Raw genomic sequence first — 21552 nt, 5'->3', positions numbered from 1 at the left:
AAAGGTCTGTTTGCACTCTATGGCTTTACTCTGTGCACAACATGATTCTCATGCTCCTTTGTTTCTGTCTTTCACCAGAGCGGAGAAAACCGAAGTCCTCAGCGATGACCTGCTACAGGTATTTAAAAGTGAATTCATGAATGCTGGGTCTTAATTCCTTTCGTGAGTTGTTTTGTGCTCTTTTGCAGTTTTCTTTTCTGGTGGTTAATGCTCATCCTGCTTTGGTTAAGAAGGCTGCAGCATAACTTCAGTCCGCCAAAGATAGTCAACCAGGTCACACTCTAATTGAATGTTTGTGGGGCAGAGCTGTCAAAAATGAAACAAACAGTGTGAAATTGCTGTTTTTCACCCCAGTGTTTCACGGTGTGATGATCAGGACCTTTCCGTTCCCCAGAAAGAGGCCTGCAAAGTATGTGTGCATCTGTTATTTTGAGGAACTCATCTGGTTAACCAAGCAGAGGAAGGGGAAAGGAAGCTGCAGGTGCCCCAACGTAATGCTTCTGAATATAAATACTTTTTCTCTGTTGAGTCTTTGCTCTCTGACTTGATGGTTATTTTCAGCAAAGGGCTCATTAATTGTCATAGAATCCTAGAGTTGTAGGAGACCTGAAGGGTCATCAAGTCTAACTGCGTAAGAGAGAGAGAGAGAGAGAGAGAACATCATAGAATCATTAACTTGGAAGAGACCCCAATGACACACAGTTCAGCCCTTAAGACAGACAGAAAGAAAGATGGACAATAAAATAATATTATTTATTTATTTATTTAAAAACACTTATATTCTGCCCTTCTCACGCCGAAGGGGACTCAGAGCGGAGCACAACATATACATGGCAAACATTCAATGCCTGTGTACAATACATAAACATTAAAAAACATTTATCTAAATATTAAAACACACCATTTAAAATAAAACAATTTAAAACCGTCCTAGCCATCCGCATCAAATCCAATTGGCCCTGTCATCTTTCCCATTGTCGCTTCATTACCCTGTCCCGAAAGCTTGGTCCCACAGCCAAGTTTTTACCATCCTTCTAAAGGACAGGAGGGAGGTAGCTGACGTGATCTCACAAGGAAGGGAGTTCCATAGCTGGGGAGCAATCACTGAGAAGGCCCTGTCTCTCGTCTCCACCAATCGCGCCTGTGACAATGGCGGGATGGAAAGCAGGGCCTCCCCGGAGGATCTTAATCTCCGCAATGGTACATAGAATTGTAGAGTTGCAAGGGATTCCCAAGGATCATCCAGTCCAACCCCCCAAAGAGAGAGAGAGAGAGATGATAAAGTTGGAAGACACCACAAGGGCCACCCAATCTAACCCCTTAAGATCTAGGTACGTACATACATACATGACAACATAATAGATTCCTAGAGTTGGAAAGGAGCCCAAGGGCCATCCAGTCCAGCCCCTGACAGGCAGGAAAGGAACCATCCGATCCTTCATTGGAACAGATGACCATCCAGCCTGTGCTTATAAATCTTCAGAGAAGGAGACTCTAAGGCAACCTATTCCATTTCCTGCCATTTGACCCCATGGCACTATTGTGTCCCAGTCTCTGGAGCAGCAGTAAACAAGTTTTCGCTTTTCTCTTCAGTACAACATCCTTCTAAACATTTCAACATAGCCACCATGTCCCCTTCTCCCAGCCTCCTTTTCTCCAAGCTAAACATCCCAGCCATGTTCACTGAGTCTAACACAGGAGTCCTCAAACTTTTAAAACCGGGGGCCAGTTCACTGTCCCTCAGACCGTTGGAGGGCCGGACTATAGTTTTCTTTTTAAAAAATCAATAAAAAATTCCTCTGCACATTGCACATATCTTATTTTGCTGTGTGGAAGGGCCCTTAGAGGGGGTTCTTTCTAGCCCTCTTTAGGCAGTAATTCCAGGAGCAGAGAATGGGAAATCTTCCTATTTCTAGTCTGAACAAAATCTGGCCACCAGTATTTAAAAAAACTCTAAAATTATAACTGTAAATAAAGAACAACACTCAAACACAGGGGAACTCCAGACAAGAAACAATCAGGGCCAGCTAATCACCTCTCAACAAAGGATTCTCCCTAAAAACTGTCAGGCTATGAATTGGTAATCAAAGTGGCCAATTGTAACATTCATACCTACCTACAACAGACAAGAGTTCTTCATCCCACCCTGGATCTTCCACAATTTTCCTAGTTAAAGGTTTTCCTCTGACATGAAGTCCAGTCGTGTCTGACTCTGGGGTGTGGTGCTCATCTGCATGTCTAAGTCGAAGAGCCGGCGTTGTCCATAGACACCTCCAAGGTCATGTGGCCAGCATGACTGCATGGAGCGCCGTTACCTTTCCGCCGGAGCGGTACCTATTGATCTACACACATTTGCATGTTTTTGAACTGCTAGGTTGGCAGAAGCTGGGGCTGACAGCAGAAGCTTATGCTGCTCCCCAGATTCAAACCTGCAACCTTTTGGTCAACAAGTTTAGTAGCTCAGTGGGTTAACCTACTGTGCCACCTGGGGCTCCAGTACATGTTAGCAGTCTTCAAAAAGTTCAGCTTTTTGCAGCTCAGAGCCCCTCCACACAGCTGAATAAAATCCCACATTTTAATGCTTTCAGCTGGAATATATGGCAGTGTGGATTCAGATAACCCAGTTCAAAGCAGATATTGTGAGGTTTTCTTCCTTGATATTCTGGAGATCCTTCCACACAGCCCATTATCCCATAATATCAAGGCAAAAAATTCCCACAATATCTGCTTTGAACTGGAATATATGGCAGTGTGGATTCAGATAACCCAGTTCAAAGCAGATATTGTGGGGTTTTCTTCCTTGATATTCTGGGGACCCTTCCACACAGCCCATTATCCCAGAATATCAAGGCAAAAAAATCCCACAATATCTGCTTTGAACTGGAATATATGGCAGTGTGGATTCAGATAACCCAGTTCAAAGCACATATTGTGGCCGGCATGACTACATGGAGCAGCACCGCGCAGCCTACTCGTGTGTAAAGCACCTCGCGAGGTGCTTTACGTGCAAGTAGACCGCGCGGAGCAGCTGCCCTTGGCTGGCTCACGCTGCGCATTGGCCCTGATGGGCATTGTGAGCCTGCCAAGGGAGGGGCAGCACTGCACAGCCTACTTGCGCGTAAAGCACCTCGCGAGGTGCTTTACGCGCTAGTAGGCTGCGCGGAGCAGCTACCCTTGGCTGGCTCACGCTGCGCTTCGGGCCTGACAGATAGCGTGAGCCAGCCAAGGGAGGGGCACTGTGTGGGGGGGGGCGCTCCTCCCCCGCGGGCTGGATAAGTGCCCTTGGCGGGCTGGAAGTGGCCCGCGGGCCATAGTTTGGGGACCCCTGGTCTAACACATTCTGAATATAAACTTGCCTTCAGCATGGGGACCAACTGTTCCCATGAGTATTTGGCCTTTTATTGCCACAACTATCCAGGATGGCCACCCCCTAAAAAATGCTCTCATCAGACATATTCCAGACTTCTGTGTACCAAGAGACCTTTGCTCTTCTTTTTCCAGCCTTTGGTGCCCCACCATTTTTAAATTTGCAGCAAACAGCAGTGGGGCAAAGGATAAGCCTAACTGGGGATAATGCAAGCAAATAACATTTAATCTTGGTGCCATTCCCCTTCCAAATGCTTTATGCATTCTTTTGGCTGCTCCTTTGGAAACATTTTACTTTTCTTTCCAGGAGGACAAAGTCAGGAAGTTCTGAATGAGTGCCGCTACGCCTTCCAGACCTCGGCCACCGGGGCTTTTTGTTGCTTTATATGCCTTACGCCTCCATTTATATTCTATTTTCATGGTTTTTCTGAATCAGATGGGTGGGAGGAATGATATCAGCAGCCCATTTTTTCTTGTCAGGAACATGATTTCTGGCCATCCCTTTTGGTTGCCTGAGCGACCCTGTAAAATATTTAGGGGCGGAAAGACTGGGCCGAAGGGCAAGGAGCCAGGAATGTTTCTTTCGTTCTTTGCAATCATGGCTTTCCCAGGCCTTAATGATAAATATCCCTTGGCCCCGCTCTCCCCAGATGGGAAGGGCTTACTCATTTGCCTTGCTTTCCTTTCTCTTTCCAAGTGCAATGGCATGTTCTTGTGCATTTATCTCCTTGGGGATGCCCTCAGGTAAAAGGCTTCCATTCCAAAGACATTCAGGAAGAAAGAAGGAAGTATTCCTTGAGGCTGGGCAATGAATCTTCCTTCTTTCTTGGAGTGCATCTCCCAGTATCCCCTTCCCAGCCAACCCAACAAACTCCCTGGTCACCTTGCTCTGATTCTGTAGTTCTGATGCCAATCCAGGCTTCTCTTTAAAGTCCCTGAAAGGCCAGGAAAGAAGACAGAGCAGCATTATTCAATGGGAAAGGTCAAAGGCGATCTGAAACCTCCTCCATTGCACTGAGCTTTTTGCTCCCGTCTGCTTTCTGTAACTAAGAGGTGTCTTTTGGTCTGGAAGGAGGGTGGTTGGGGCCAAAAGGGCTTGGATCACCTTCCAGCCTTCATTTGTTTGGAGGAAGGGAGAGGCTTTCCCCTGTTTCCAGTCAACTGGCTCAGCAGCTGCTCAGAAGCAACCAAAAAAGCAGAGAAATTGGAGACTGCAGGAGCAGACCTTCCATGATTTAACCCAGTCCGTTCAACCTGAGATTTTCAAAATGTACATTTATTGGTTTGTGTGGTTTCCATGTGTTTGGTTGATGCCTTTTAGTAGATGGATTGAAATAGTCTAATTTTAGCTATGTTGTACTCCCCTCAAGCCGGGAACTAATAATAGCAACAACAACAACAAGGAGCCCCTGGTGGCGCAATGGGTTAAACCCTCGTGCCAGCAGGACTGCTGACCAAAAGATCAGCGGTTTGAATCGGGAGCAGGGGGAGTATCTGTCTGTCAGCTCCAGCTTCTCATGCGGGGACATGAGAGAAGCCTCCCACAGGATGGTAAAGCATCCAGGCGTACCCCGGGCAACGTTGCCACAATTATCTCAAACCAAAAGTGACTTGCAGTTTCTTAAGTCGCTCCTGACATGAAAAAAAACAACAACGATGATGTATTAATTAATCTATATAAATAAAAATGTAATGTTCGTTTGTGATACCATCAGAACTCAAAAACCACTGGGGGAATTGGCACCAAATGTGGACACTAGACACTGTCTCAAGCAAGCTATGTCCTCCACTCACAAAACCCCAAAAGAACACTTCCCCTCCCTCCCCCCTCAGAAAGACGTCCAACCATAAGCCTAAGGGAGGGAGGGGGGAGGGAAGGAGTGCACGTGCATGGCCAGCAGCGAGTGCGCATGCACAGCAGGCTCCCACGGAGGCTCTCTGTTCAGGAGGCTCTCTGTTCAGGAAAAGCCCTCATCCCCACAGGCCTGCCTCATGCTGCCTAGGCTGCTCTGCCTCTCCAAAGTTGATCTATCCAGACCCAACTAATCTACCGCCTTCGAGAGAAAGGAAACTCTGTGGAAGCAAAAGCAATCAAGCTCAGAGCAGATCCATTGATAACCCAGGCTCAGAATACAGAAACCCCAATCCTATTCATGTCAGGCAGGAAGAACCCATTCAAGCCCTCCCAACAGATGGTCATCCAATTCCAACCCCATTCTGCCAGGCAGGAAGACACCATTCATTCTACAAATATAGCATCCCAAGCATATAGGATCAAATAGCATAATAATAATAATCCAAAATAATAAATATATCAACTATAATAGGCTTTAAGTCAATGATATGACACATAAAAATCTATCCCAAAGAACTACAAAAAAATTGAACTGGCCCAACAAAACCGTACAGCTATGTTATAATTGACAATATGTATCTATAAATTTATATAACCCTTTCAAAATATTTTTGATAACATGTTAATTATAAAATACTTATTTAATTTTAAAATATTTAATTATTTTCATTTTAAAATATTTAACTTTTGAATACTTCATTTAGATATTTTAAGTTTAAAATATTTGTTTAATTTAAACATATTTTAATATTTTCATTATAAAATATTTAACTCTTTATTTCTAAAGTATTTCATTTACATATTTTGATTTTAAAAATTGTTATTTACGTTACATTATTATTTTATTTTAATATTTCAAATTTAAAATATAAAATTGTTTAATTTTAATATTATTCCTTTAATTTTAATATTACAATATATACATATTTAATATTTGCATTTCATAATACTTTAGTTTAATGTATTTTATTTGGTTTAATTATTTAATTTTAAATTATTAAATTTTAATGTTTTAATTTTAAAATATTTAATTGTTTACCTTTACAAAATTTAAATCTAAAAATACTTAATTAACTTTAAAATATTTTACTGTTAGTATTTTAATTTTAAAAGTATTTAGTTGTTTACTTTTCAAATATTTTCCATATCACCAAGCTAGGCCACAGCAACGAGTGGCTAGGAGGGAGGCCGGGGAGGGAGGGAAGGGGATCGCCGGGGAAGGGGCCCTTTGATGCCATGCATGGAAGGGCGCGGGAAACCCTTTGAGGGATAGGAAGGGGCCCCAAAGACCATCCAGTCCAACCTCATTTTACAGTAAAGAAAGACACCATCAAAGCCCTCCCGACAGATGGTCAACCAGTTGGAAGGGAGTCCCAGAGGCCATCCAGTCCAACCCCCTTTGTCTGTCTGTATGTCCATCCATCCGTCAATCCATCAATCACTCCATCTACATATCTATCTACCTACTACCTACCAACCTATCTATGTTCTATCCATCTACCTTCTGTTCCATCTATCAATGTCCCTTCCATCTGTCCCTTTTGTCTATTGCTTCAACTGGAATTCCTCTCTTATAATAATCATCATCATTATCATTGTATTCTTATAGCCCATCACCATCTCCCCAAAGGGATTCAGGACAGCTTACAAATGGCACAAAGTGCCTTATAAAATAAAATGCATATGCATATAAGAACATCAACTCAGACTCAATAAAACGGAAACTTTAAACTTTCTCTGTATGTATACATACATGTATGTATGCATATACGGTGTATATATAATGTATTTTAATTAGGCTGTACTTCCCTCGAACCATGAAAAGAGGCAGATAACTAATAATAAAAACAACAGCAAGAACAACAATTAATTTTAACTGAAGTATATATTTAAACTAGATATATATGTGTATATTAATTAATTCAATAAGCTGTTCTTCCCTCAAACCATGAGAAGAGGCAGGTAATTAATAATATAAATTCTAAGAGTAATAGGTATTGTAACTAAAACATTCAAACTATTTATGTATGTATTTTAGTGTGTTATAACCTGCCTCAAACTATGAGGAAAGGTGGTAATGATGATTCTGTTGTTGTTGTTATGCAGTTAGGATTGAGGCTCCCCCCTCCCCCCCTCCCCCCCCCAGGCTTGGGAAGTTCTGCTTCCATTAAGCGTTTGGCTCAAGTCTTTTGCAGATCTGAGCAGTCTTTGCAGCAATGCAGAACAGGCTTTTTAAGACAATGACCATGCTTTCACATTGGATCCTGTTTTAATCCAAAACTTATCTATTGATTGGCAAATTCTGGCAGTTATACTTGCATTATATGAAAGTGAAGCCATTTGCATCGGTACAGCAGCTGAGCATTTTTAAGTTTCTGTGGAGAGGCTCTCTTCATTGTAAAGTCAGATAAGAATTCTTTAAATGTGAATTCCTTGCAAAGCCACGGGAGTTGCTGACATTCCAGTCCTGGTTGGACAGAGTCTTAGGCCATTTCCCTCCTCCTCCTCCTCCTCCTCCTCCTCCTCCTCCTCCTCCTCCTCCTCCTTTAATTGCAGCATTAAAAAAACAATAACAGTTGGTCCCTATCTCTCGTCAGGCTCCCCCCCCCCCCCTTAAACTTGTTCATGCGTTTTTGGCTGGTTCTGTCCAAACAGAAACCTTTCCAGAAGGCCTCCTTTTCACCTCTGTGACTCATCAAAACACAGATAAACCACATACTTTGGCTTTTGTCAGCGGTGGAGGGGGAGGTTCCCAGCAGAGAAACCGGCACAGTCTCAGAGGCTGGAACACAGGAATCCTCCACATAAAGGATCCTTCCCTGACACTTTTTTATGATCACTTGAAACTCTTCCAGGGCTTGCCTCTCTGTGTTTGTTTATACGCGCACCTTTCTTCAATCATGGAATTTTTCAAGGCTCCCTGATAAAACGTCTTCCTCTTGTTACCCTTAAATATGTCTTCTATTATTATCATTGCAAAAAAAAAAAAAAGAATCCAGAGTCAAACAGAGTTTGAAGGGATCTCCGAAGACCATCTAATCAAGCCCTATTCTCTGTCTGGTGCATAGGAGCAGCCCAGTATATCATGGAAATGTAGTTTAATATAATTTTTTTAATCCTGTATGTTTTGATGAGATGAACTGGTCGGATGATGATGATAATAATAGTATTTTCTTTGCTACCTGCCTCTCCTTATGCCATGAGGCAGGGCACAACACAGTTAAAGCACGCCATCATAAAATACATTCAATAAAATGCATGTATTAAAACACATTCCCTAAAGTAACACATATTAAAATATTTGGATTAAACATTAAAATACAAAGAGCATAGACTGTTAATTTAAAATTAATGGCTGCAAGTCAGTCCATCAATAAATGCAGCTGGAAGGGACAGGGTTTGCCAGCATCCCAGGTCTCTCCTCTGGCTTCATTTCTCTTCTGTTATTGTTGTTGTCCAGTCAATGAATACAATCTAGGGTTTGCCAGCATCCCACATTTCGCCTCCGACTCCCTTTCTCTTGTGTAGTCATTACCATCATCATCTTGATTTCTCCTCTTGTCCAGATTGAGCGGCGCCTGGACATGGTGCGCTCTGTGTGCCACAATTCCCACAAACGGCTAGTGATGTGTTTGCAGGGACAGTATGGAACAGACGCTGAGAAGAAGCATGTGAGTCCCCTTTCATCTCTTCCTTTCTTACTTTGGGGCACTTCCCCTTGGGTCAGTGTTTCCCTCTGCTAGGGTGACTGCCCTGCTCTCCTTGGCTCAATTCCCCCCAGAAGCCACTTTTGGGAAATCCTGCATCCCTTCCCTTAGACCCCACTGGAACCAAGGGATGTGTATCACCAAGCTCTGATTCCGTCTAATCTGTGTTTCCTTCTGCAGAAAAAGCTTCCGCTCACAGCTTTTGCCCAGAACATGCAAGAAGGTGCTCTGCAGCTCAGCGATGAAACATTACTTGGGTAAGATTGTGCATCCCTCATCTGCCCAAAATCTATTTCAAGGCCACATAGAAGCGGCTCTGCAAAATGCAGATGCTTGTCATCCCAATTTGGCACTGCATCTCTATGGGTTGTTGTTATTTGTATCCACTTTGTCTCTAAAAAAGAAACCAATACAGTTGAAAACCTACAAATATACAAATGGAATTGAACATTAATAGTATTAAAAATCAACAGTTAAAACTCTTAAGACCAATATTATTATCATTATTTTTATTTGTATCTTTCTTGATCTCTCTAAAAAAGAGACCCAAAGAAGCTCACAGTATAAAAACCAATGCAATACAATTTGAAACCTAAAATATGTAAACATTAAAATGGAACTGAACATGTATTAAGGGTGAAAATCCTTAAAATAAATGTTACGATCATTATTTTTATTTGGATCTCACTTTATCTCTCTAAAAAAGAGACTTAAAGCAGCTCACAATAAAACCAATCTGATACAATTTAACACCTAAAAATATACAAACTTTAAAACATGGCTTCCTCCTTCATGGCAGCACCATAATTTTGTGTTGCAAGAAAGGGGAAAACAGCAGCAGCTTTAAAGAATTTTGTAATGGTTGATCTTGCTACATATTGTTCTCTGTAAGTTGTGACATTTCTTTATCAGAAGCATATCTAGCTGAAGTAAGCCTGCAATTCAAATGTATCCTAACCCATCCTCCTCCTCTCTTCAATCTGCAGTCTTCCAGGTGTTTTGGACTCCAGCTCCCAGAATCCCTGTCCATTGAAAAAGCTGGCAATAGGGGCTTCTGGGAATTGGAGGGCAACAGGTTGAAGATGCCTGGCCTAGTGTTTTGGAGGATCAGAGATTCTTGTCAGAGAGAGTAAGCAATATCTTTCGTTTGTAGATCGTATTGTGGCACTACCTCAGTTAGTCCATTCTCAAGGGGCATGATGCATTTTGGGCTCCCTAGGCTTAGCCTAATAAAGGTCTCACTGCAGCATGGAGCACAATATGCCCAAAGAGCTGCCTTTGCCAATGTTTTTTTTTCCTTTTCAAAGAAAAATGCTGGAGACCTGTGGAGAGGCAGAGAACAAGTTGTCCATGGAGCTCTCGCACCATGAGGTTCAGGTGGAGAAAGACGTCCTGGAGCCCCTGAATCAGCTGACAGAGGTGAGTTGAATTGGGGCCTCGGGGGGAGGGGGGACCCCCAATGTGGCCTTCCTTCCACATGAGAGCCTTTTCAAATGCCAGCTTCCTGTGCTCTCTGCTTTTTAGATAGAAATCCCCAACATTCAGAAGCAGAGGAAGCAGCTGGCCAAGATGGTGCTGGACTGGGACTCTGCCAGAGCCAGGTAAAGCCCAAACCTCAGGGCTGCCTCCTCCTTGCTTTATGTGTGTGTGTAGAAAGAGAGGCCACATTTTCCCAGGTTGAGTTTCAAGGCAGAAAGTGCAGCAGATAATAAATACACTGGAAATTCACAAAATGCAAAAGTCAGAACTCTAAAACTGGTGGAAACATAGACAATTAGAAAATATCTGTGAAATGGTTGGAAGCCAAGCATCATGCTGGTGCAGATTCATGCCTCCCAAGGAAGAAAAGCAAGGTATAAGTAAAATTAATAATAACAACAATAGCTACTTTCTCAGCTTGGGAGGCATGGATTTGCACCAACAGTATTGTTGAATTCTAACCATTTAATTACTATTATTATTGTTGTTGTTGTTGTTGCTATCATTTTTACAGATAACCATGTCTCTCTCCAACCTCATCTCTCATCCATTTTATTTGTTGTCTGTATAAGACAAGTGGCTGGAGAGAGTGAGGGACTGAGGATATCAGGGTCCTGACTCCTGTATTTGAAAAACACACAATGTGTGTTATACAGCAGTTCTCTGCCAGCAAACAAACAGGAGTGCCCCCATGATTGCCTCAAAGGCAGAAGCGAGCAACTGAAGCCAAAGGTTTTGGATTTGGGGTTTTCCGATTAGCGGTGCTCAATCTATATCCTGTTTAGGATTTTTATTTCCTTTTTAATGGTGGCCTATGAATCCAGAGTCATAGCAATCCACAAAGGGTGGAGTCATTTTGTTCCCTCTTTCTTTCTTTTTTTCTTTCTTTCTTTCTTTCTTTCTTTCTTTCTTTCTTTCTTTCAGGTGGAACCAGGCCCACAAAACCTCTGCCACCAACTTCCAGGGCCTTCCGTCAAAGATTGACTCCTTGAAGGAGGAGATGGATGAAGCGGGAAACAAAGTGGAGCAGTGCAAGGTGTGTGCATCCGGCTACCTCTTGCAACTGTGATCTGTGATCATGATATTTGGGTGGTTAAACTAAGTAAGAAGATCAGCATCTGTAGAGTAGACACTTGATTATATCAGTTGATTTAATGTCGGGCTCAACACTGTGCAGCAATGATGGGATTATGATATTTTGACACAAGCTGCACATGCCTTGTCTCCAGGCCTTGTTGCACTTTGCCCCTATGGCACATAAAGAAGCAGTTTGGTCCAACTCAGTCTACTGGGACTTCTTGCCTTCTGTTTGAGAGTTTGAATGCATTATCCTCTCATCAATTCTCATCTTCTCCTCCCCTCCACATTCCTCACAGGACCAGCTTGCTGCTGACATGTACAACTTCATCTCCAAAGAGGGCGACTATGCCAGATTCTTCGTAGCGGTGAGTCTTCTCGCTCCCTTTGGTCATTCGTTCCATGTGCTTCGGCCTTGTTGTGGTCTCCATCCCGTGCCTAACGTCTTGTTCTCCAATGTGGGTTCTGTCCTCAGTTCTTAGAAGCCCAAGCAGATTACCATAGAAAAGCCTTAGCAGTCTTAGACAAGGTGCTCCCTGAAATCCAGGCCCAGCAAGGTAAAGTACCCCTCCGCTCTGCCTCCCGCTTTGACTGCCTTCTGCTTTGACTGCCTTTCCATACCTCCTTTGGCATGCCTTCCTTCCGGAATAAGGGCCTTCTTCCTTCAGGACCCTGCTTCCAAATTATATATGTCAGCTGCATCTCTGACATCCTTCTAACTGTCCCATTAACACACTAACAACAAGCGGGAGATTTGTTCTGAGGAAACGGCACTTCTCACACAATGGACAGGGCAGGCCAGCGTGACCCCTTCTCCTCTGCCACTTACAGCAGGCATGGACAGACTTCAGCCCTCCAGGTGTTGTGGACTTCAACTCCCACAATTCCTAACAGCCAGTAGGCTGTTAGGAATTGTGGGAGTTGAAGTCCAAAACGCTTGGAGGGCCGAAGTTTTCCTATGTCTGACTTATAGGCATCACCATCTATTTCCTGAGCAGCCATTCTTAGGAATAGCAGGAGGTGCCTTATTGCCCAACTCTAGCGGCTGTTGTTATAGTACAGGGTTAGTCAAAATGCATAGGCCAATAAGCCATTCAATTGAATGGCTTATTGGCCTATGCATTTTGACTAACCCTGTATTTTTTTTTCTCCCGCCCTTTCTCCCATTTTGGGATACAAAACAGCTGATGACAGTCAGGATAAAACAGTTAAAAAAAAAAACCCTCAGCGTACAAAGCAACCAAAGCCTGAAATTGTTATCCAGTTTTAAACATAGATATTGGAAACAGCCACAACAGTGAACAAGAGGCCAGCAAGTTATACAAAGCCTGTTTTCCACTACAAACCACTTCAGGGACCTCAAAAAATAAGGTAGGTTGGTTTGCCCTAGATCAGCAAGGATTTTCTGGTCACAACGGAAGAATTATTCTCCACTCGACCCTTGCAATTTTGATGAGTGAAATGAAGGGAAGTTGATTCTGTGTTTGGAAGGAAGACTAAATATGAATTCGGTTTGGGTGCCTGGAATAAATTCCCAGGCCCAGATTTCCAGGCATATTTGATGCCTTTCAGCCTTTCAATGTGGGTATCATTCTGTAAGAGAACAGACCAGGAAGCATTTGCTGGCGAAATGCAGTCCACTTCAACCATTCCAACACATAGCCCTCCTCCATTATGATAGTTGCAGGTGGGGCGCCTCTGTATGTGCCGGCTCTGGATCACTACACTTGTCATTAAGTTCAGGTGCAAGTCTGAAACAACTCCAGCCATATAATAAAATATAGTTAACAAATTACCCACCCGGCCCTCCTTTGTAAGTACTGTTGGCCATCATTCCCTCTGCAAGCTATGGGAAAGAGAACATGGGTTGCTGTGAATTTTCTAAGCTTTATGGCCATGTTGCAGAAGCATTCTCTCCTGATGTTTGACAGGCATCCTCAGAGGTTGAGGGGTGTGTTGAAAGCTAGGCAATATGAGGTTTATATATCTGTGGAATGTCACAACACAAGGAGAACATGGTTTCTGCTTTGGTTGGTCTCTCTGCCCCCATTTAAATGCTGCATGAGGCCTAGACCTGAGGCTGCAAGGGGAACACGCTTTCGGCCCTTGCCTTGCAACACTTCCAGATTTCTTGTCTTCTGCTTCTTCCTGCATAAAACTAACCCTCTTCCACAGTTGACAACTAATCGCCTGTCCTCCGCTCTGTCTTCTCAAGTGGAGCAGCAAATACTGTATTTCCTTGCTTCCAAGATGCACCTTTTTTTCCTCCTATATAAACATCTCTAAAAACGGGATGCATTTGGAATCGCAGGGGCATCTTAGGTGTTTTTGTTGGTGGTGGTCCTGAAATAGGGGTGCGCCTTACAATCGCTGACGTCTTTGAAGTGATGAAATATGGTAATACTAATGTTTATATGATGTTGATTATACTTGGTTGATTGGAGAGAGTAAAGCAGTGTCTGTTTTAAGGGGATTTATTGACAAAGGGGAATCGGAGTTGATCCGGAATGATAGCAGCCTCTCAAAAGGGAACGTCTTGGAGAGGAAAATGGCCAGCCTTCTCAATATTTAATATGACAGAATGGTAGTTTTGTGCTGTGTGTGCTGGAGAAGGTGCCCATTTCTCTGCCTCCCTTTTGTAGCCAATTTAGGGTTCCATTTGAGTACAACCTGAAGAACAGTACCCAGTCCTTAGGGGTTTTTTTTCCATGTCAGGAGTGACTTGAGAAACTTCAAGTCACTTCTGGAATGAGAAAATTGGTAGTCTGCAAGGACGTTGCCCAGGGGATGCCCGGATGTTTTTCCATCTTGTGGGAGGCTTCTCTCATGTCCCTACAAGGAGAAGCTGGAGCTGACAGATGGGATCTCACCCCACTCTCAAAGGCCTTTGTGCCTTTGAGCAGACGCTTGAGAGGTCAAGAAAGATTCAGACCGCTGACATTTTGGTCTGCAATCATTGCGCCATCAGGGGCCCAGTCCTCATTGCCTAGAATGGACTGGGAGGAAGGGGGAGGACTGGGAATGAGTGTGTTTGGGATATTTTAGTTCCTACATAACCTGATTTTGAAAGTTTCAAAGAACTAGGCAACCTGTACAGGAAAAGCCACATCAACTCTCACTCCACATTTAAAGAAGAAGGGGATAAATATTATTTTTTTAAAAATACCACGAGATTCTGTTGTACCCATTGAACTAGATCTTGGGTCTCTTTGCATCATTCATCTATGTACAGAGGAGTTGGTTACTTCTGGTCGGTCAAAGGAATTTGTGTTTGAGGAGCACAAAGATGGCCGCTCCCTTAATTGGCGGTTGATCTGTTGCTTACAGTTTTTCAGCTGTTATTCAGAATGGGATTCTACCATCCAGATGGGTTTTTGTGGGAATTGGGGCCCCTAGAAAAGGCATCAGGAATCCACTCTTTATGCAAAAGGATTCACATTTGAGGCCTTCCTCTCAGCTGTCTGTGGCTGCTCCTGCAGGATGGGCGACAGCATTCTGGCTCCTCACCTGGGATAAAACCTTGCAGTCCACATATCCTGCTGTGGCCCCAATGATCTTCTAAACCCACCTGCTTCCCCTTCTAATTCCTGGCTCTTGCTGCCTTTCTAACTAGACAAATGGACAGAGAAGCCGGCCTTCGGGACTCCCCTGGAAGAGCACCTCAAGCGCAGCGGACGGGAAATCGCCCTCCCCATTGAAGCATGCGTCATGATGCTCTTGGAGACTGGCATGAAGGAGGAGGTAGGGTCTCCTTCCCTTTCCTTATCTTTCTTTTTGAGGGAATCCTGGGGACTGGACGGGGCCTAAGTACTAAGATGGCATGACTACAGTCACAGCAGCTATTTGCTTTTCTGAAGAGGCAGCTTAGCCTTCATATGGCACACTCTGCTCAGTAGCACATGAAGATGGGTTTGTCCAAAATGTGCAGAGGGTTTCTATCCCAATGACTGATGTCTGCTCCATTTAGCTTACTTTGGGTTGCCCCAAGGCCAAGCCACAGGGCTGGCATTGGCCAGAGCAGGATCCAGAGTCATAGAATCATAGAATCCTAGAGTTGGAAGGGACCCCAAGGGTCATCCAGTCCAAATGCTTCTGCCAGGTAGGAAGACACAATCAAACCATCCTGTCAGATGGCCACCCAGTCTATGCTTAATAATAATAATAATAATAATAATAATAATAGCATCATATAGTCCAAGACAATTGGGAAGTGTCCGAAGTGTGATCCAGTACAACAACCAGCATAGTGATCTTGTTTACTGTGAACTAATCTTGTTACGTTTCAAATAACAATAATACTATAGAATATATACTTGAAAGAGACCCTCAGGGTTATCCAACACCCTTCTGACAGTCAGGAAAAGCACAATCAAAGCCCTCCAGACATATAGCCATTCAGCCCCTATTTAGTATTATTATTATTATTATTATTATTATTATTATTAAGAATAATAATAATAGAGTAATAGAATCCTAGAGCTGGAAGGGACCCCTAAAAGTCATCCAGTCTAAACCCTCTTCTATTAGGCACACCATCAGAGCCTTCCTGACAGATGACCATCCAGTTTCTGCTTAATAATAATAACAACACCTTTCTGCCATACACCATCAAGCCACTCCTGACAGATGGCCATCCTGCCTCTGTTTAAAAGCCTCAAAAGAAGGAAGCTCCACCACAGCCAGGTGCCAACTTAGCAATTGGTGGTGACAGTTCCTTTTTTATTATTATTTTAATTCTGATCCCTCTAAAAAGCTGTGTTGTTCTTTCTCTTTCCCCCTCAGGGTTTGTTCCGCATTGCGGCCGGTGCTTCTAAGCTGAAGAAGCTGAAGGCGGCCTTGGACTGTTCCACGTCTCACCTGGATGAGTTCTACTCCGACCCTCATGCTGTGGCAGGTAGGGCTCACCTGCAGAGGTGGGGAGCTGCCCATGGAATGGAAGGCATGGCCTGAAGGCCAAGTGTTTCATTGAGACATTTATCTTTTGTTTTTGGGGGCGGGGGGTGGGGGGGGAGGTCTGCTTCCTCTGGGGCTGAGAGAGTGTGCCCTGCCCAGGATTACCCGCTAGGCTTCCATTCCTGCATGTGGAACCAGAGTAGTGGTGCTTGCTGGCCTGCAACAGAAGCAGATTAGCAAATGTTCTGTGGTTTGTTCTGTGGGAGGCCCCCAGCTCTGCAGAAATCCTGCCTTTGGCTCTCTGTCTGGTTCCCAGCAAACCACAGGCCTCTCTCATATTCTTGTTGAATGTACGTCCCAATGAGGGTTTCTCCCCTTGAATTAAACCGTAATGTGAGTCATTCAGACATTCTTCCCAATGAAAGGAATCCAATATTTGCGGCATTCCTAAGAAGAATGGGCCTGCGGTTGCTGGAGCAGCTGCTTTTGGTTAACTAGGATTTATGGGCCACTCCAATTCCATAGTTTGATCTCTATAAAGACTGAATGATTGCGTTTATGGAATTAATATTTGAATGCAAGTCAAAGCCATATTTCTTCTGCGAGATTCTTAACATGGTTAGCTTTTTCCTCTTGTGTCGCTTTCCTCCACTGACACAGACCTATTCAGCCTTCTGTGTCTATTTTTCTTCTCTGAGGGGTTTTAAGCAGAGGCTGGGCGGCCATCCATCAAGAGGGCTTTGATGGTGCTTTTCCTATCCGACAGAATGGGATTGAACTGGATAACCTTTGGGTGTCCTTTCCAAATTTGGGACTCTATTATATTGTTTATTATTATTACCATTATTACAATCATTATTAAGCAGAGACTAGATGGCCATCTGTTAGGAGGGCTTTGATGGTGCTTCTCCTGCCTAGCAGAAGGGGATTGGATGGGAAGGCCATTGGGATCTCTTTCCACTATATGATTCTAACCCAGGCATGGGCAAACTTTGACCCTCCAGGTGTTTTGGACTTCAACTCACACAATTCCTATCGGCTGTTAGGAATTGTGGAAGTTGAAATCCAAAACACCTGGAGGGCAGAAGTTTGCCCATGCCTGTTTTAACCCCATACATTTCCCAGGGTTTTCTTAGAGAAGGTATTCTCAGAGGTGTTTTTGTCAGTCCCTTAGTCCATTTTATTGCTTAAAACTTGACTCCAGTGCCATCTAGTGTTCAGCCTGGATATTCCTCAACAAATCTTCTCTTTCCGCTTCCCTTGTTGCTCCAGGTGCCCTGAAGTCTTACCTGAGGGAGCTGCCGGAGCCACTCATGACCTACGCCTTGTACGAAGAATGGACGCAAGTGGCAAAGTAGGGGCGCTTTAGGGAAGGGGATGTTCTCATGGGGAAAGATATAGGGCCCTTATGAGCCTTAAGCCTCTCTGTTTCCTAGAAGTTCTGCTCACTTTCTTCTCTCAGATCTTTTTCCCTCAAATCCCTGTATTCCTTTGCTAGGTCTTGAGTTCTGCTGGTTGAGATTTCTTCTCATATCACAGATTGCATTGGGTATTTCCTTAGTATTGGGTGGGATGTTCCCTTAGTATTAAAGGCGTAATCTTGTGCCTGCCTTCCACTTTTGGCGCATAATGCTTGCAAACCCCAAACCTGGACTCTGAGGCCAGCAACTAAATGAAAAGCTGCCTCACATTTTCCTCCAGAGAATGTCTTTTTGTGTCTCCCCCTCCCCTCAGCATCCAGGACCAGGACAAGAAGCTGCAGGACCTTTGGAGGATTTGCCAGAAACTGCCAAAGCAAAACCTGGCCAATTTCAGGTGGGTGGCAAATCCTTCTGCATGAATTACCTTCATTGACCAGAGGTTTCTCACTGATCCCTTTCACCCCATTCTCATCCTAATACTGTACTTTAAATGTACTTTGCAGGTACTTAATCAAATTCCTGGCCAAACTGGCACAGTCCAGCGACCTCAACAAGATGACACCCAGCAACATCGCCATCGTCTTGGGACCAAACTTGTTGTGGGCCAAGACTGAAGGGTAAGCGTGAAGAGTTAATTTAGTTAATTGCACAACATGTTTTTTCTGTTTTTATCCCCATCATTGCAGGTATTTACTAGCCAGTTCCTCATTCCATTTGTCATTCATTAATTGATAGTTTCATTCCATTTTCAGGCTGACCTTTTGTAAGTTCGAACTGCACATGTATTTATTCCTAAGCCAAGCCTAAGTCCTAGTTTTGAGAGAAAAGGCTGGATGTAAATACAGTGAGCCTAAGGCACCAATCCACACCAGTATTTTTGCCCCATTTGTGCGCTCTGGGGAGGGAACCCATTGTTCTTTGTCCAGTTTCGCTCAGAATGTTAGAGAGATGTTTCAGAACCAGGTGAGGAAGGTCTAAAACTGGGTAGCATCTTTGCTTCCTGAGACACACTTTGACTTTTTGGCTGCATTTCTTTCCTTTCTTCTTCCCTCAGCTCTCTGGCAGAAATGGCGGCAGCAACATCGGTGCACGTGGTGGCGGTTGTCGAGCCCATCATCCAGCATGCGGCCTGGTTCTTCCCTGAAGGTGAGTAAGCACCCTATCAACTCTCTCTTTTATGAAATGCTTAGGAACTATGGCTGGTCAGGACTGAAAGCACCCTGCTGTTGGCATTCTGATATTTTTGCTGCATTCTGAGAATTCAGATTAGATTTGAGATGGTGCTGATAGCCGCACGGGGCCATCAATCTCATGGCAACATCCATTTGTGGCTCTGCTGTTCCTTCAGCTGCCAAATTTGCAAGTTTGCTGATGGTTTAAGATGCCCTCTGAATGCTTTCCTGTGAAATCCCAGGCCCGTCCTGCATGGGTGCTTTCAATGTGCTAGAGAATGAATAGTGATTATGATGATCATCATCATCTTTAATTACTTATTAATCGCCCTCCATCCGAGATGCTCCAGGCGATTTACATAGCAGAAATTATACAGGATAAAACACATACATACAAATATTAAAATTAGCATGGGTCAAATGCTCTAGTAAAAAGCCAGGTCTTAAGTGCTAGGATAAAAGTGCTAGGATAAAATGCCCTAAGTCACGCATGGCTCTCAAATAGGGAGGCAAGGAATACCATAAGGCAGGGGCAGAAATAGAAATGATGATGATAATACCATAATAATAAAAAATACTGTATTTCTTCAATTCTAAGATGCCTTCCCCTATAAACACACACACACACACACACACACATGTATCTTTTATTTCCATTGATGATACTGAAAATAGGGTATGTCTTACAATTGATGGCATCTTAGAATCAAAGAAATATGGGAAGTAATAATAATGACAATAACTTATTAATTATTGTGAGTCCCTGTGCCAGTAGGACTGAAGACCAACAGGTCGCAGGTTCGAATCCAGGGAGAGCGCGGCTGAGCTCCCTCTATCAGCTCCAGCTCTCCATGCGGGGACATGAGAGAAACCTCACACAAGGGTTGTAAAACATCAAAACATGCGGGCATCCCCTGGACAATGTCCTTGCAGAGGGCCAATTCTCTCTCACCAGAAACAACTTGCAGTTTCTAAAGTCGCTCCTGACACGACCAAAAATTATTATTATTATTATTATTACTGTTGTTATTATTATTACATTTATTATCTATTGTTGTTGTTGTTGTTGTTGCCCATCTCCCAAGTCAGGGTACACCATGGTCAAAACCAACTACAAATACAACAATACTATTAAAATAGATATATATTAAAATCCACACAATACCAATAAAATGTGCATTAAAATTGACAGTTTAAAAGAGTCTGGGTAGGTTTGCCCTGATATTTCTGAGTATGGCTCACAAAGGTTATTTTGGAAATGTCTGTCATGACTTAAGAGATATATGTGTGTGTGCATTATTATGGGAGCTCCTGGTGGCGCAGTGGATAGGTACCGCTCCAGCGGGAAGGGTAACAGTGCTCCATGCAGTCCTGCTGGCCACATGACCTTGGAGGCATCTACGGACAATCCTGGCTCTTTGGCTTAGAAATAGGGATGAGCACCATCCCCAGAATCAGACACGACTAGACTTAATGTGAAAAGGAAGCCTTTAACCTTGAACATTATTATTATTGTTAAAGTGCAATTTAATTCTGGGTGAGTGCACTTGGAAGAAGGGAAGAGTCCGATGCAGGTGATGGGAATCTTCTCTTTCTTCCAGAGATGGACTTCAATGTCTCAGGGGCCTTTGTGGGGCAGCCGGCTGTGAATTCGAATCACTTGCACAGCGGGAACGACTACGACTCAGGGACGTTGGAGCGGAAGCGGCCCATTAGCATGGCGGTGATGGAGGGGGAGCTGCTGAGGAAGGAAAGGTACAGCCGTGACCTCAGTTTCCTCCTTTGAGATGCTCAGCCTCTTTTCAGAAGGGAGACCCCCATCATCTTGGCTGTATTTGCCACCTGACTCTTCCTTTCATTGTCCAATTGATCCAAAAGCCTAAAGTTCGGGATTGTGAAAAGTTCCCCATTAAGAAAACAAAGCATTGTATGTTACAGTGAATGGTTCCCATCAAATGCAAGTAAGAGTCCATGTTTACAAGAGTTGTAATCCACGGGTGTAATATTGGGTATTTATCCGTGTTTGACTTACTGGTAGTGATAGAAATTTAGTGTGACAGACAGGGATATTGCTGGCAGGTGGTAGAGAGCTCCCTGTGAGATGTTTGGGTTTCCCCACAACTTCAAAACCAAAAAAAATTAATAAAATGTCAGGATTCTTCCCATTTTGGACAAGCCCCGTAAGACATGCAAATGTGAAATTGGCATTAGCCATGGGGTAACTCTCGGAGATGGTCCAAACTGATGGAAAGTCCTTGGAGCGGGCTTGTATGAGGCCTCCGTTGCCCCATTGCCATCAGGGTCTCTGCAACTAAGGCTGCACTGTTCCTTCCCCTTCCTTTGCTGCAGCCTGAGGAAGATCCAAAGGTAATGCGCTCGCATTCTTTGCACCTGGGGCTCCCTGCATGGAAAGAAATGGGGTTAGGTTTGCTGTGGATAATGGGAGTGGGGGATCTTTTTGCTATCAGACTGCACCCCTTTCTGGTGGAGGTTGATGCCCGAATGGTCCAGTTTTTGGCTTCTTTTGCAGACTTAGAGGGATATATATGAGCAATTAGTAGTAAAAGGAAGAGAAAATGTGT

General features: G+C 43.7%; 1 protein-coding gene across 5 annotated transcripts in view; it reads left to right on the top strand.

Moving 5' to 3' along the window:
- ARHGAP17 (Rho GTPase activating protein 17) overlaps window positions 1-21552 on the top strand; it is a 47643-nt gene that overhangs the window by 15741 nt on the left and 10350 nt on the right. For 3 of the 5 annotated variants that reach the window (XM_060786474.2, XM_060786473.2, XM_060786476.2), the window contains exons 2-17: window positions 79-118; window positions 8788-8892; window positions 9109-9185; window positions 10236-10347; window positions 10453-10529; window positions 11332-11443; window positions 11784-11852; window positions 11960-12041; window positions 15098-15225; window positions 16267-16378; window positions 17650-17731; window positions 18112-18192; window positions 18302-18415; window positions 18853-18944; window positions 20572-20725; window positions 21320-21337. In XM_060786474.2, the coding sequence (XP_060642457.2) occupies window positions 79-118; window positions 8788-8892; window positions 9109-9185; window positions 10236-10347; window positions 10453-10529; window positions 11332-11443; window positions 11784-11852; window positions 11960-12041; window positions 15098-15225; window positions 16267-16378; window positions 17650-17731; window positions 18112-18192; window positions 18302-18415; window positions 18853-18944; window positions 20572-20725; window positions 21320-21337 (1455 nt within the window). The remainder of the gene's footprint in view (window positions 1-78; window positions 119-8787; window positions 8893-9108; window positions 9186-10235; window positions 10348-10452; window positions 10530-11331; window positions 11444-11783; window positions 11853-11959; window positions 12042-15097; window positions 15226-16266; window positions 16379-17649; window positions 17732-18111; window positions 18193-18301; window positions 18416-18852; window positions 18945-20571; window positions 20726-21319; window positions 21338-21552) is intronic. The other 2 variants (XM_060786477.2, XM_060786475.2) reach the window with 1 other exon arrangement.

The sequence above is a fragment of the Anolis sagrei genome, chromosome X, assembly GCF_037176765.1.
Source record: "Anolis sagrei isolate rAnoSag1 chromosome X, rAnoSag1.mat, whole genome shotgun sequence".
NCBI lineage: Eukaryota > Metazoa > Chordata > Lepidosauria > Squamata > Dactyloidae > Anolis > Anolis sagrei.
Note: the sequence above shows the minus strand (reverse complement) of the source record. Positions and strands in the feature narration are given on the sequence as shown.